At 39.7% G+C, this 14,605-nt stretch overlaps 1 protein-coding gene across 1 annotated transcript in view; it reads right to left on the bottom strand.

Moving 5' to 3' along the window:
- Positions 1-268: 268 nt before the first annotated feature.
- IMPG2 (interphotoreceptor matrix proteoglycan 2) overlaps positions 269-14,605 on the bottom strand; it is a 70,267-nt gene continuing 55,930 nt past the window's right edge. The window contains exons 21-22 of the mRNA XM_062514868.1: positions 1,529-1,595; positions 269-439 (exon numbers count right to left, since the gene is read on the bottom strand). Coding sequence (XP_062370852.1) covers positions 269-439; positions 1,529-1,595 — 238 coding nt within the window. The remainder of the gene's footprint in view (positions 440-1,528; positions 1,596-14,605) is intronic.

Here is a 14,605-nt window from a genome sequence, read left to right as displayed (position 1 = left end):
AAATCAAAGCACAGTCGATAGCACACACCCCAGTTGCTGCAAAACCTCAAAAGACACTCAGCCACGCATCAATAAACAAGCAAATGAGCAAATGAGCCTTACATCACAGGGGTTCTGGTATCAATCCTATGTGACAGCAGACCCAAATCAACACACAACTCACTCCCACGCACTCCCAAAACCCAAAAAGGCCTCAGAGCATCTGGGCAAACTCCACCACAAACTATGGAACAGCAACAACCATTAGGAGGAGAATACAGCAGTCACCTCAGACAGGGACCCCACAGCAGTCTCGGGGCTGTAGTGGGCCAGCACCGCTGCCCAGGCACTGCCGCTTGGGGCAAGGGAAGCTGCGTTTGAATTCCTGAACTTTAGGATAGTAGGACAGATGTGTTCCCACAAAGTCCGTTGCAGAACCCGGACAGCCTGAACTTTCAAACTTTGGAGGAAAATTACGTGTTTGAGGGTTGAATATGAGCTAGGCCATTTGGGAAGGCTGTACTGTCGTAGTTCCTCAGTCAATGGGGCAATATTCAGCTGGGAGTTTAGGGGAAAAGGAGGCTGCATCCCCTGAAACCTTGAGAGGGAAACCCAGGAGTTATGAAAAATAATCAAACCATCAGTAATGGGGTACGGGCTTCAGCATCTCCAGTGCACATTAGGAAAAGATTCCTCACAGAGACGGTGGAGGGGGGGAGGAATCTGCCCCCTCACAGAGAGGGGGAGGTCACTCTAATGGGCTACCCACTACCCAGGGAAACATTCACAGCACCAAGTCTGCCAGAGATCAACCAGTGTCTAGCCAACACTCTTAGTCATATGGTTTAATTTTAGGTAGTTCTGTGAGGAGGAGTGAGTTGGACTCAATCCTAATTTGTTCCTTCCAGAAGACTGGTAGCTCAAATCAAAGGTGTTACTCCTCTCTTACAGCAGGGTTGAAAAAAACCACAGTAACAACTGTTCCAATTCCAGTGCTGGATGGAACTGGTGTCACCATAAATTAATAGAGAGGATCAGATAAACTAGAAGGTAAATGCTTTTTTATGTGGCTGCCAGGTATACATTTGGTCTAACAAACAAGTTTTTACCTGATATCATATGTGCTGCTGCTCCATGGAGAACGTGATGGGAAGGTCAGAAGTAATTGTAACAGAAATGGTGTCAGAAGCAAACCCGTAGGCATTGATATAATAGCAGGGCAACAGTATATACCTATAGTAGTATCAAAATCCCCAACTGCTGGTCACTCCAGGCTTTCTTGTATCAATCTTAAATTAGGAGAGAAAATCCATGTTTAAAAGGCCTTGTCTTCAGTTGTCAGGCTAGAAAGAGTTATGCAGGGGTTTCCTGCTCAAGATTTTCTAGTGATGTCACCCACAGAAATGTTGTGGCTGGGTGAGGGACTATGGCTGAATAGTCAATATTCATTTAGGACTTTAGTAGGTCAAAACTGCTCAGCAGGTTGCACTAGCACTACATCTGTCTGATAATACTGTGGTAAAGCATCAGTGTCCATCCTTTGACTTACCTGAACTTTAGTGGTTTGAACCCTTGTGCTGCCTGAATCTTGCTTTTGAAATACAGGGGACACACAGCTAGCATTATAAAGCAATACGCAAAATGTTTCTATTCATAAAGCAATATGTAAAATGTTCCTTGGTTCTGTGCTTGAAAGTTGTCGAGCACCCTTAAGTAGTTTACAGTTAAGTCTTACTGAGAATCTTCATTGAAATTAAAGCAGGGATTCCCTGAAGGTCCCTTTGTTGGATTTAGATTTGTTGGGAGGTGTTTGGTGTAGGGGTTTTTTTTTGGTGGTGGGTTTTTTTCTGGTTTGAGGTTTTTTGTTTGTTTGTTTTGATTGGTTTGATAGAAGAAAAGAAAGTTGATACATGCAGTGTCTGTATCAAGACGCAGAATTTTAACTTGAATGCAGACAAAATGGGAGAATATTAGATAAGACAGCTGATTTTAAGGGATACAAAACAGGAGATGGTAAAGGCACATTATGGGGAGAATAAGTTTTATAGACTGTCCAAAACACTACATCTCTTGGACTTAGTACACTTCAAGAATCTGTAGGGAGATAATACTTGCTGAAGTATGGCTGAACATTTTTTATTGTTATTATTTTTGACTACTACTGCAAAATTAAGATCAGTGAGAATGAAAGAAATGTTCCTCATTTATCGTAGGAGCTTGCAGAAGACAGAAGCTGGAACAGTAAAAACCTGGAAAATAATTTGAAGCAATTACTTTTACTTTTAAACTACTTAGCAGTCCTGGAAACAGAGGTAGTGAGAACAGTTAGCAATTTTGAGAATTACAGCAGCATCCCCGCACAGAAGAGAGGGGACTTAGCTGAAGGATGGAACTGCAGGGAGTAAATGAGATGAGTCTTTGAGAGGCAGCACTGGTGGCACTTCATCCCTTTCTTATGTGTGCTGTGAGACATGTATTTCTGAAGTCTTGGGCCCTATGTGGAACTGGATACTGTCTGAAGACATTTCCAAGTACTCTACCATATTCAGGTGGAAAGAACCAGTATTGGTTTGTCTGTTCTTCACATAAGGTTTTAACTCACCAAAACAGATTTTTTGCATTTGCTCTGGAAGCCTGTGTTTTAATCCCTAATTCTGGGATTAGATTCAGACCTGAAATGCAAGGCTTCTGTTCTTTCCAGTGCTTTTTTTCCTGCAGGCTTTTAGCTGAGGAATCAACAGATAATTAGGATTTACTGTTCTTTTAAGTGGGTTGTGACAGCAAGATTTCTTGGTTGCTTGGGTTTTTATGTTGGCGGTGGTTGTTGTGTGTTTTGTTGTGGGGTTTTGGTTGTTACTGTTGTTATTTTATTATTGTTGTTATTATTATTATTATGTTAGGGTTTGTGTGCTAGTTACATGAAAATTTTTTCTTCCAGAATCTTCAAAGAAAACATCCTATCTGTTACCAGAATGAGGATGTGGAGCAGTGACTGCACTGCTATGTAATGATATAGGAAGTAAAAGCTACTTTCGTCATCAGCATGGCCAATGGTCATGTAGAACTTCTTGGGAAGTAAAATAAACTTTTCAGTTATCATGGGAAGCAGGTCTGTGGGCCTTAGCTCAAGTACTGCTTGCTTCAAACACATCCTTTTGAAATAATGGCAAGTTTAGCAGTGAACATATTTTTTAAGCTATATGTTATTTAAACGGGTTTATACTGATTGCCATACTGATCATGGTTACTGAATTTCAGTTTCTTGCATGAAAATATGTAGCACTTCACAGAAATACCCAGACTGAGTGCAGGAAGAATTCCTTGCAATTCAGCTTGTTGTCCAGCCATTGCTGGTTACTCTAACTGAGAGGAAAAATGTTGGCCATTCAGGACTAGAAGCTTGTCTTTGCTTGAATAGGATAAAACTGTCTAAATGGTTATTACTTGTGTGGCCACCAGACACCCACTTTAGTCTGTGCTTTCAGCTGCCTCTCAAAGCACACTGTTAAATGTTTTCACACCTGATGGAAAGCACACATTCCCAAAAAATAGATATTGGAAAGCCCACATCCCAAAAACAGGTTCTCAAAGGAAAAGGGAGAAAAGTTTACAATAGGATGTACTTTTTTTGCTCATGCTGCTAGAAGCTAGGAAGATGTTACTCATGTTCCAGCAGCTGACATTTCCTATCCTTTTGGTCTAGGAGACAGGTACAACTCAAGTTGCCATGCCAGCATTTGCATTGCAGTAAACCCTTGTTGTTTGCACTTGTGAAGGTTTACTCACATCTCCTGTTGAAGTCCAGCATGCCAACTCTCATCTCTCCTCCCACACACACTCACCCCGTGCTATAATTAGTTTAGCAGCTACAGGTGTTTTGACCCTAAATGTTCATTTGATCCCTATCAGCACAAAAGCAATAAATTAGACTGACTACTTGCAGCTCCACAAGTGGAATGAGTAGTCCTTCCTGCACTTTCAAGGAAAAACAGCATATGGGGGAGCTGGAGGCCCCCAGCTAATGGAAAGTATATGCTACAATAATCCTAAACTGACCTTCCTTCTAACAGATTAGAGTATCCTTTGGAGAAATGAGGAGCTTATGTTCTTGCTGTGATTTAGACTCTTTTTTAGTATAGACACTTGCTCTTTACAGGCTTTCCATTTCTAGGAAGCAAAATTTGTTTCTTGGAGGACTCATTTTTTGATACCCCAATTTTAAAAATTCAAGACCAAGAACTAATCACCATGTTTAAAAGAAACTTTATATGAACTTTGTCTGTTGCTTTGGGATTTAAGAATATATCCTCTGCAAGATCTGAAACATTTGCCATCCAGTAAAATTACACGGAGAGTAGGCAAAATAAGGAGACTTTTACATTTAATGTTTGTATCAAAACAGTTGCTACCGTTTGTTTTCAAAAGGATGTTATTTTTGGTTTCAAAAAAAAAACCATGCAAACAAAACATCTGCATGGTGGTGAATGGGTGGTGCCCAGCTGCAAAATGGTGAACGGCTTTCTCTGCCTTCTAGCAGCATTCACAGGACCAGTCAGTGATCCGCAGTTTCCAGTCAGAATTTTTCTGTTGTGGAGTTTGGTAGAAAGTGGCAAATTTTCCTAACCTACTTGTAGTTATATCTTGGAGATGTGTTTCTCTCTTCAAAGACTTCAGTAGAGGACTGAAACACATATATTTTCCTCTATAATTATTTTTTTTTCTGTGAAGCTGTAAATACATGGTTGTTTTGGAGATGTATTAATTGATCACCTAGTCTTGTAGAGTACCATGGCATGTCTTTAAGACAATAATAATAATAATAATAAAATAATGGGGTGGGTAACAGTAAAATTTAGGAACTTTCATCTTTCCACTCTTTCCTTGAGTGTGGATAATTGTGATACAAATTAATTAAATGTATATTACATCTCCACTTTTCTCTTGGAAATTGGCTTTTCTGCTCATATTTGACAGAGCATTTATTTAAACATTTCTTGAAAGTCATCACTGAAGTGAAGTCTTCCATAGTAATTTGGGATAGCAGTCTAGAGGTAACAGTCTAGTCTGTGCCTGTCCTTAAGACAGTAGGTATTGAATATGTCCCTGAAATTTCCTTCCCTTTTGTCCCATACTGGTCCTTTCTTCTAATTAAAATAGCATGCTCATTCTTTGAAGTGCAGGTACCATTTCCAATGCATCTCTAGGGTGCAATGTAAACAATAATACAAGGCTTTTAATTATAATTATCATTTGTATAGGTATAAAGTACATTACATGGAAAAGCATGAGTGAAAAAACTTTCAGTGACGTACTAGCCTAGAAATTCCAGCAGAGTGTGCTGTAGGTTATCTGCTTAAGTACATTTGAGAGTGAGGGAGTAGGAGTAGTGTTGGAAAACCAAGTGAGCATTTCCCTGTGATCCAAAATGTGAAGTTCTGATAGTGAGGCAGAGCCTGTATACATGCCTCAAAAATTTCTCAGATATTATTATTAATTGTTAAGTTTGGTAGATGTAGAATCATTTTATTGATTTGAAGTTATCACATTTTGTTATTCAGCCTGAAAGAATAGAATAGATTGATGTCAGTAAGTAATTTCCACTTAACTTCTTTTTTCACAGTTAGCCTGTTCAGGAGACTAAACTGGTGAAGTAAATATTGAGAAGAAGGAGGAGTGTCACTTCAGTTACTTTATTGACTCCTTCTATCTTGTGTCAATGATTGATCTGAATGGATGGGGTTAAATTTATTTTAGATAGAAACATTTTCTGTCAATAATACCAAAATACTCTTGATACAGTTGGAGTACCATGAAATACCTAACTTTCACAAAGACTGATCCATGTTTATCTACTGCCTTCCTAATAGCCAACAATGGTCATTCCAAATGTCATTCATATGACAAACTGGTATGCACTACATCAAACTGCCTTTATGCAGAAGTCTTCTGAATTAAGACCTTCTGAACTATGTTTGGTATTGAGTCTCTTATTTTTCCCTTTTGTCCCAAAGCAGAAAAGGTGAAAAGAAAATAGCATGAGACTTTATAGAGAGATCTCATGAGAAAGACTCAAGTTAACAAACCTTTAAAATCAGGAAGCAGTAATATAGCCACAAAAACACAAATACACGTTCTCAGACCAAAGAAAACAAAGGAAATGCTCACTTTAAATACCTTCTTTTAAGTGCACTATTGAAAGAAATATCCTATGCTTTATGAGTAGCCAGAAGGTGTTGCTGGAAAGGCATCATCTGATTAACTAGCATTCAGGCTGGTTGGATTCCAGTGTGTCCTACAGTCTCAATTGTTTAGTCAGATGGCAGTCTATTTTTACAGACTTGCTGGTTTGTTGCCAGATGGGATAAAGGGACTCATCTGACTGACAGTAAAGCTTAAATTTTTCCAAGCCTGACAGGAAAGAAGTCTTGTACTAAGGGGAAAGCTTGCAATGTGCCATTTGTCAAAGACAGGATTGACTGGAGATAAGACTTATTTATTAAATAAATGGATCAGCTTTCTTTACTCAGAATCTGTTCAGGAATGATAGACCATCTGCTTTCCTGATTGTCCTTAAAGGATAAATGAAAATTGAAGAGAAGTTTGGCCAGATTTTCTCCTTCATTCTTTCTAATGAGCCCTTGTGCTGCTGGTTCAGCACACAATTTTAATTTAAGACAACTGTTACTCCTTATGCCACTTGACAGCCTGTGAGACCCGGACACTGTGGTTAGTGAAACATGAGGTCAGCCATGTAAATGCAGATAATTTTCTACATATAATTTGGAGGAGAGGTAATATATGTTTAACAGATTATGCAATCTTTCATTAATATTTCTTTCATCTTGCACAATTAGGGTTTGAGGTGTTTCTCTGTTTTGCTTTCCTGTTTGCTGTTGGCCAGATTTAGTGGCTTTTGCTGGGTATTAGTTTTGCTTTTTTACTACAATTCATTTGTACAGCTTATGTGTGAACCTTCCTCAAGTGCTTCATTGACCTCTTCAACACACATATGAGGCACTAACATCATCCTTGTCTAATTATTAGAGAAGAACAATTAATAGATTGAGGAAAATGCATAAAGCTCAGTATCCTTTGGCCTACTATTAATCTGAGAAAGCCAAGTACTTCTCTTGGTTGTATTGAAGAGGAAGTAGGTGCTCCAGACTTCCATATATTTAGTAACTTAGCAGCTTGCCTAGAATAACATAGAAACCCTGTGACAGCTAAGAATGTGGCCCAGAGCAGAGGAAATTGAACATGATTCTGTAAACTAAATGTACAAGGCCAGATGTAATTGCAGAATATGAGAATGGTGTGTTTATTGCTATATAAAAAACTGGAAATGGGATACTCTTCTCTGTGTTATTAAAAGGAAGTTAAATTTCCTTTTCTTAGTTTTGTAAGTTTGGATTGGTGGGATTTTTTAAGTTAGCAGCACTCATTGGATACATCTGTTGGGTAGATTTCCTACTGGGAAAGCATTTCTGTGGGGTCAGGGTGGGAAATCACCCCAGTCATTGAACGTGATTCAAAAAGGAAGGCAGGGAAATCTCCACAGACAGTTGTGGACAATAATTTTCTATTGGAAGTAGTACAGAGAATGGGACAGCAAAGGGTGGTGGCACTAAATGGGATGGGATGGCAGTGTAGTGAAGCAGCAGAGTGGAAGAGGAGGTAATTCTGGAGGCAGAGGATGAGTCGTGGTAGAGCTCCCAGGCTTATGAGGATGACTGATCAGTGAAGGAAGTGTAATTGAAGTTACTGCTTAGGGTAACTATCTAAAGAGGGCTACACTGGATAGCTCTGAGGAAATGTGATGAGTATAGAAAAGCAGTGGTGATGGGGCTGGGGCTGAAAGAAAAAAATATCAAGCTGATGAGAGAGGTCAGATTCTATAGGTATTACAAAGAAAGAAACTCCAGGCACAGCCTGGACATGAGACACACATAAAAAATGCTGTGGTCAGTGTCAAAGGTGTGATATCTTTACAGAAGAAGAATCCAAGATTATTTTTGACCATGTTTTATTTTAAACCATTAAAGAATGTCTGAAAGAAAATAAAAAGTGAAACTCAGATCAGGATCCAGGAGTTGATAATAGATTAATCAAAACCTCTTTCCTTTGTGAACAGTTTGTGAAATTCACATTTGAGTTGTGTAAGTAGGCACAATTTTTGAGGGAAGAAGTCCCCTTAGGATCTAACAGAGTTAAGAATGTGAGTCACTGAGAAAACTTCCAGCAGAATGTACATTCATTAACTTTCAAGAGCTTTGGTCCATTTGGTGCTGGTTTCCATCTAGAGAACAGGACAATGCAAACTTGCTGGCTGGGGTAGCTCCATATGTGTACATAGTTATGATTTTTTATGTGTATTACACAGATATCCTTATTTTTATGTTTGTTTATTTTTTTTTTAATTAAGACCAGACTCATTTAAGTGTTTCTGTACCCTGAGACTCATCTATACCATGGTAGTCATGTACAGAATGCAAACAAGAATTGCCAAAAGCAGATGAGGATAGGTGGTGATGGCTGAAGCAGTATGTCAGTTTTGTGTGGCCACCTCAATCAGGGGTGTAGATGAGGACAAGGATGAAGTCCACATATATGGTCATGCTAAAAGGTATTGCTGTCAGATGCCTTCAAGAGTGGCCATCATATTTCTCTCTTGGAAGAGAAGCTAAGGTGTCCCCTTTTAGAAATCTGAGGGGAAGAGTATTAAGGTTTGAGGACTCCAAGCGAAGGTGAGTCCAGAATCTGAGCAACCCCTCCAGAACCACTGTGTGCTTAAACACCTGAGTATTTCTCATTTGTTGTCCAGTTCTTCTAAGCTCATTGTCAGGTCAAGGACTTTGTTAAATATCTTTGTATGCAAGATGAAGATGCCTCCAGCTTCAGGCAACTTCTCTTATTACAGGTGAATATCAAAACAGACACCTTTTAGCCCTTATTTTCAATTATTGGCTCATGATGTTGAATTTAGGGCATAACAATCTGATCAAGGAAAGGCAACTGGGTACAAGGGGACAACAAAGTATTGTTTAAAGCTGAGACACCTGAGACAGCACATGAGAAAATCGGCTGCCATTCAGCGTGCAACACTCCTTCAAGTCCTACTTTATGACAGGAGAAAGTGAAAGATTATACTAGATCATACTCATACTATAGGAAATGCAGCTAAGAAGTGGGAGAAGTTGAGAAAATTGAAGGAGCAAAACCCAGAAACTAAAAGAGAAACTGGGGTGTGGAAAATGGTAAGAAATAGAGAATATAGTCTTAGCGCACACCATTTTTCCTCTGAGTATTTTCTGGTACATCCAATAGCATTGAAGTCTGCTGCAGTAGTAATGTGCAATTATTTTTTTTTAAATCTCCATTTTATATTTTCTTTTACTTATTTATTTATTCCCCATCCCCACTTAGAGTCTGAGCTAAAAGAGTTAACAAAGCATAGCAGGACTGTTCCACAGGCTGATTCTTGCTCTGATGGTGAGGAAGCTTGCAGATTACAAAATTAGGGGCAGTTTTCCGTGTATATTACTACAAACGTAAGTCCAGTGACTGGCACCTAGGTCTAAACTCTCAGTTTAAGCTCACCCAGAAGAATGTTACTGCATCCGTGGTTATGACAATGTATGTCCCAACATGGACCACATGTTTGGGAGTTTGCTGCAGGGGTCTTTGCTATGTTCAGATACATTAGTCATGAAGGCTTGGTGGATTTTCAGAGCTTTTCTCTGGCTTTTGGCAAACATGGCCCCAGAGGAGCAAATCATGGGAAGCCACTAGTAGCTTAGACTCTGTGAATTGGACACCCTACAGCATCCAATAAGACACTGGTGCCTTGCAAATGTCACTGCACTCTTGCTCGAGCTGGTTTTGTGGGGATGACAGTGAGTGCCTGGTACTTCCTGTCTTGGTTTACCTTTTGTTTAGAACGCCACAAGCTTATGTTGTTTTCCATTTCAAAGAAAACTTTGTCCCTTTATCACTTTTCTAGGACTCTATCTAGTTTCAGCCAGCTTGTAATTGTATTTAAACATGAGTTAAATTGTTGCTTTTCAGTTCTGGTTTTGCATTCATGCTGTTTTTGTTTTTCTCCTAGAAAACATGCTGGAGCAGTGCATCAGCTGAGAGAGCTGTAAACAAGCCATTTGTTTTGATGAGAGACAGGAAACTTGTCAGGAAAACAAGGCTCAAATTAAGCCTTCTTGCCTTCTGTCTGTGCCACAAATATATAGAAGAATCTGAGGACAAAGTCCTGAAATCATACATGGGTAAGTATGAAGAAAACCCTGACTGGACTGTCTTTCTAGCAGGCCATGCAGATATGGCAGGCATCTGGGCCCGTACACTTTCTGACCCTTGAAATTCTTGAGTAGTTACTCACTTCACACATTGCACTTCATTTTTAGAAGAACATCCCTTGAAACTTTGCACATTCATTCACCCAGGAATTCCACTGTGGTTCGGAAGCTGTATAATTAATAGCATATGAGAGCTGGAAGGGAGAAGTCATTACAGAGACTGAGGTGCACACTGTATTTAAACTACAGCCTGGAGCTTGGTCACTTTAAAATAATGCAGATTGTTCTCTGTTGTACAGGGCTACTTTTGGCTCCAAATATCTGGTGACTTGGTAGTCACTAATGCTTTATTTTAATAGGTGTGTATTTGTCAGACTAAGGATAAAAGCCCAAAGATACCTGGAAAACTTTAGCAGATGCATGAAAATGTCCCTGAGGAGCCCTGCCAGGGAGTGTATCCAGACATGGGTGGTCAGACCAAGGAGCTAGTATGACTGGAGTATGAAAAGACATAATATGATTTGTAAGAAAGATGCTTCTGGCACATCTTAATCCCTTTTTGTTATTTCTAGCTTTGTCTTACTTGGTGTGTGTTAATAATCCTGATAAAACAGGCAAAGGAGAAAGAACAGAAAGTGTCTGATTTGCATTGTCATGCCATTCATCAGTAGTGTTTGAAGTGTACATGGGGTAATGAAATAAGAATGCTTATTTGGTTTGTTTGTTGTTTTTTTTTTTCAATTAAGAGGCTGAAAAATAACAGGTGCAGATTTGCAAAGGAAACTTAAGAGATTTCTCTGATGCGATTTGTTTTCCTGGTCCTTGCATGATGTGAAAGTAGCTGCATTCAGCCCTAGGCAAAAACCACACTACTTGCTCTGGGATAAAAACAGGGCATTAAAGAAGGCAAGAATATTATCTTCTGACTATCCCAATTCTGAGTTATTCAGAGAAGCTCCCATATGCCACTAAGAAATATTAGATATATTAAACAGCTAGTAACTTCTGCTATATATAAAGTGATTTCCACATTTCCAAGTGAAAAATTAAGAGGAAACTCAGAGGACATTAATGCTATTAATTTTAAAACTGATAATAACTGCTTGCATGTTTCCTACAATAATAATGATAATATTTTTAGAAAAAGAGATTTCTAACTCATAGGGAGAAATTGGAACATGGGAGAGCAAATTTATAAACAAACCAGTTAGCTGAATCTCGAATGGTACTTTTGAATAAAAAAGCACAATTTTCAAAAGAACTCACTGAGGCATGGAAGCTGATTACTTCAGGCTTCCTTGTTATCAGTGATATTAGAGCTGCTAAATGTGAATTATTGTTAAGTAGCACTGTTATAGCACAGTTATTTAAGAAGCTAGATAAAGCTTTTAGAAAATGAGAATATTGTTGCATCTACTGCTTTGGGGGGTAGTGGTAGAGGAAAGGAGTAGATGATATTTTGCTTTGAAAGCCATAAATCATCCTGTTGCCTAAGAAAGACTGGAAACATGGTAGATCATATTATCATGTTTTAATTTCTGGTATTCGATGGTGGTATTTGGCATTCAGCTGTCTTCAGTTCTCAGGTAAATAGACTGGTTCTTCGGGGCGGGGGTGGGGGGGTTGGAGACAGAAGTATTCTAACCCTCTTTGATCTGTCTACTGAGAAAGCCAACAAAACTTCCAGTCATGGTGGTGGATTTTATGTGTGTCAGATGTAAACAACTGTTTATTTTCTGTAAAGTAATAAGTCACCAGATGGTAAAGGTTTTTATCCATGCTGCTCTAGCTGGATTTCTACCAGTAATTTGGATGTGAAAGGTACCATATGCTACTTTTAATCGCCAAAGCATTCATTATTCCTAAAATAATTTTCAACACCTTTTAGTGTTGACATCTCCCTTTCATTAACATCCATGCTTATTTATGTGGGCAATGTTCAGATGAAATGTAAGAGTATACAGGGTTTTATATGAGTGTTCCTGAGATTCATTGCCAACTAGAAAATCAATTGTCCTCTGATAGTGAATTGGTGACTTATGTGAAATTAGTCATATCATTGCAGACTCCAGTGGATATGGATGGTCACGACCAGCCTCAGCAGGGAGGCAAACTGCAGATAAGTTTGATAACTTGGGAAGTGATATATGTTCTGGTGGATTATAGCTAATTATTACTACCAAAATAATGTTTTACTGTGAGCAATGATGCTTACTGTCATAGCTGGCAAGAATCTATTAGACTGGGATGAGACTGCCTTGAGATTCTGAGAGCAGAGCTTGTTGAAGATATAGTTAAAGACTGGACCTTGGTAACTGCGTGGGTAGACGGCAGTTTTGGAGGGAGGTCTGAAGGAAAGAATTACTGTTGAAGGAGTTTACCTAGATCACAATTTTTCAAGACTGGGTGTGATCAGTTCTGGGACACACTTAGGAGTTTGTTCAATGGCTGGATGTAAGTGTCCAGGGTGATGTTCAGCCAGCTTTCTGCAGAAAGCACCCTGACTACAAAACACTGCCTCTAGAAACACCTTGTGGCAGATTTTCAGTAATGTGTCGATATCTGAGTTAAAGAGGTTGCTTTTTAAAACTGATAGACATAAGCTTTCCAGCATGATTTAAAGACATAATTTCAAAGCAAGTGAAATGTCAAACCTTATGCTGAAAATTGGAATGGGACTGCATTTATTCAGTCTTCCTTTAAGAAGCAAAGACTGTACCAGTAGTTGATGTCTTCTGCAGAGGAGTCAGTCATGAAACCACTTTCCATAAGCTGCGAGATGAACTGTCAAATCCTGAAACCAGAGAACGCTTCTGTCTTCTCTGGAGACACTGGAAGATGTCAGTGTTGCCACCCTTGGCAGTAAGCAGTGCCCAGCACCCATCCAGCCTGTGCCATTTGGAGAACCAGTACAGCATTGTGTGTGCCAGAAGTGATCACCCACCAAAGCCAGGGCACCCCTTCTTGGCCAAACTGAACTGCCCTGTCATCACTAGGGAGTGAAATTGGCCTCCCTCCCCACGGGAAGGTGTGGATAGGGCTCTTGCTGAGAGGACACCTGCTGCCAGTGCAGGTGAAAGGACCAAGGTAATGTGGGCTGCCCCGTGGGATGATCCTTTCCAGGCCAGCAATTGCCAGCTACAGCCAACCTGCTTTTCCAGAGCTCAGCTGCTGATCAAGGCAGCAGATCAACACTGATCAAACCATCATTTGTGTGTTCTGTGAGGTCCCCTAGTCTGGCAGCAACCTGAGCAAAATTATGCACATCTTACCAGGAGGGCAAGTTAGTCTTCACTGAACTTCAGCCTGTGCTACCCTGCATGGGATCTTCAGATCATTGCCCTGAGCCCAAGCTGGCACTAAGCTGGTACTCTTAGCATGATATCAACTGTTTGTAGTCTGCATACTTTATAGCAACTTTACTGAGATAACACTTCCTTGGTAGGCTGTGGCTGCTTTGGTCTATCTTGCTGATGCTCAGGAGAACCCTCTTTATCCATATGGTATTTTGAAGGCAGCTGCAAATGAGATTTAATCAGTGGGAATCAACCAAAAACCTTTTGACTAGAGTAGGCTGATACCAGTTCCTTGTCCTGCCCTTGGAAAGACCCCATAAACACGGGTGGATGAGACTTCTTTCCTTTTCTACATTTTCACATAGACTTGTATCTGAGCTGTTGTTGCTGACTCAGACTGCAGTGAGACTTTGTCTTTTGTCTGTTTTCCTCCCCACCTTTTGCTCCTCCCTCCCAGCCTCAAAAGCATTCCAAAGTGGGATCCAATTGATATGGATGTACAGCAGTTAGTATTCCTGTTGCTGGTGAGCTGGGCTGCTTCTTTAATTTGAATCAAGTTTTGATTAAGCCTTTCTAACCAGAAGCTCTTTGATACTAACTAGAGGGAAGAAAACTCAGAGTGGCAGGAGTTTGAGGCAGGCACACTGGAGATCAGCAGGTGTCCTGAAATGATCAAATAATCCTGGATGTGTGAGACAGCTGATGGTTTTAGAAAATGCAGCCAAAGACAGAGTAAGTAATGGCATTTTGCTGTACTAGTTCTGTTTCTCAGCATTAATTTTATGTGGGATTTTGCATGATCTTTCATTTTAAGCTGGAAAAATATTTCTGATTTTCAAATTTGGTCCCTGAATGTATTCGCTGTTTGATGACTGACCTTTGCTAAATTTGAGATTTCCCATTTCCCAGAGCAGAATGGGGACAGGGCACAACCATTGTATGTCAAGAGGCTTAGTTAACTAGAGCTGGTTTAAGAAATGCTCAACATTCATGTTCATGTTTTAAGAAATGTTCTCAACGTGT

This window comes from Cinclus cinclus, chromosome 2, assembly GCF_963662255.1.
Source record: "Cinclus cinclus chromosome 2, bCinCin1.1, whole genome shotgun sequence".
Lineage (NCBI taxonomy): Eukaryota > Metazoa > Chordata > Aves > Passeriformes > Cinclidae > Cinclus > Cinclus cinclus.
The sequence above is the reverse complement of the archived record's forward strand: the minus strand, read 5'-3'. Positions and strand labels throughout refer to the sequence as shown.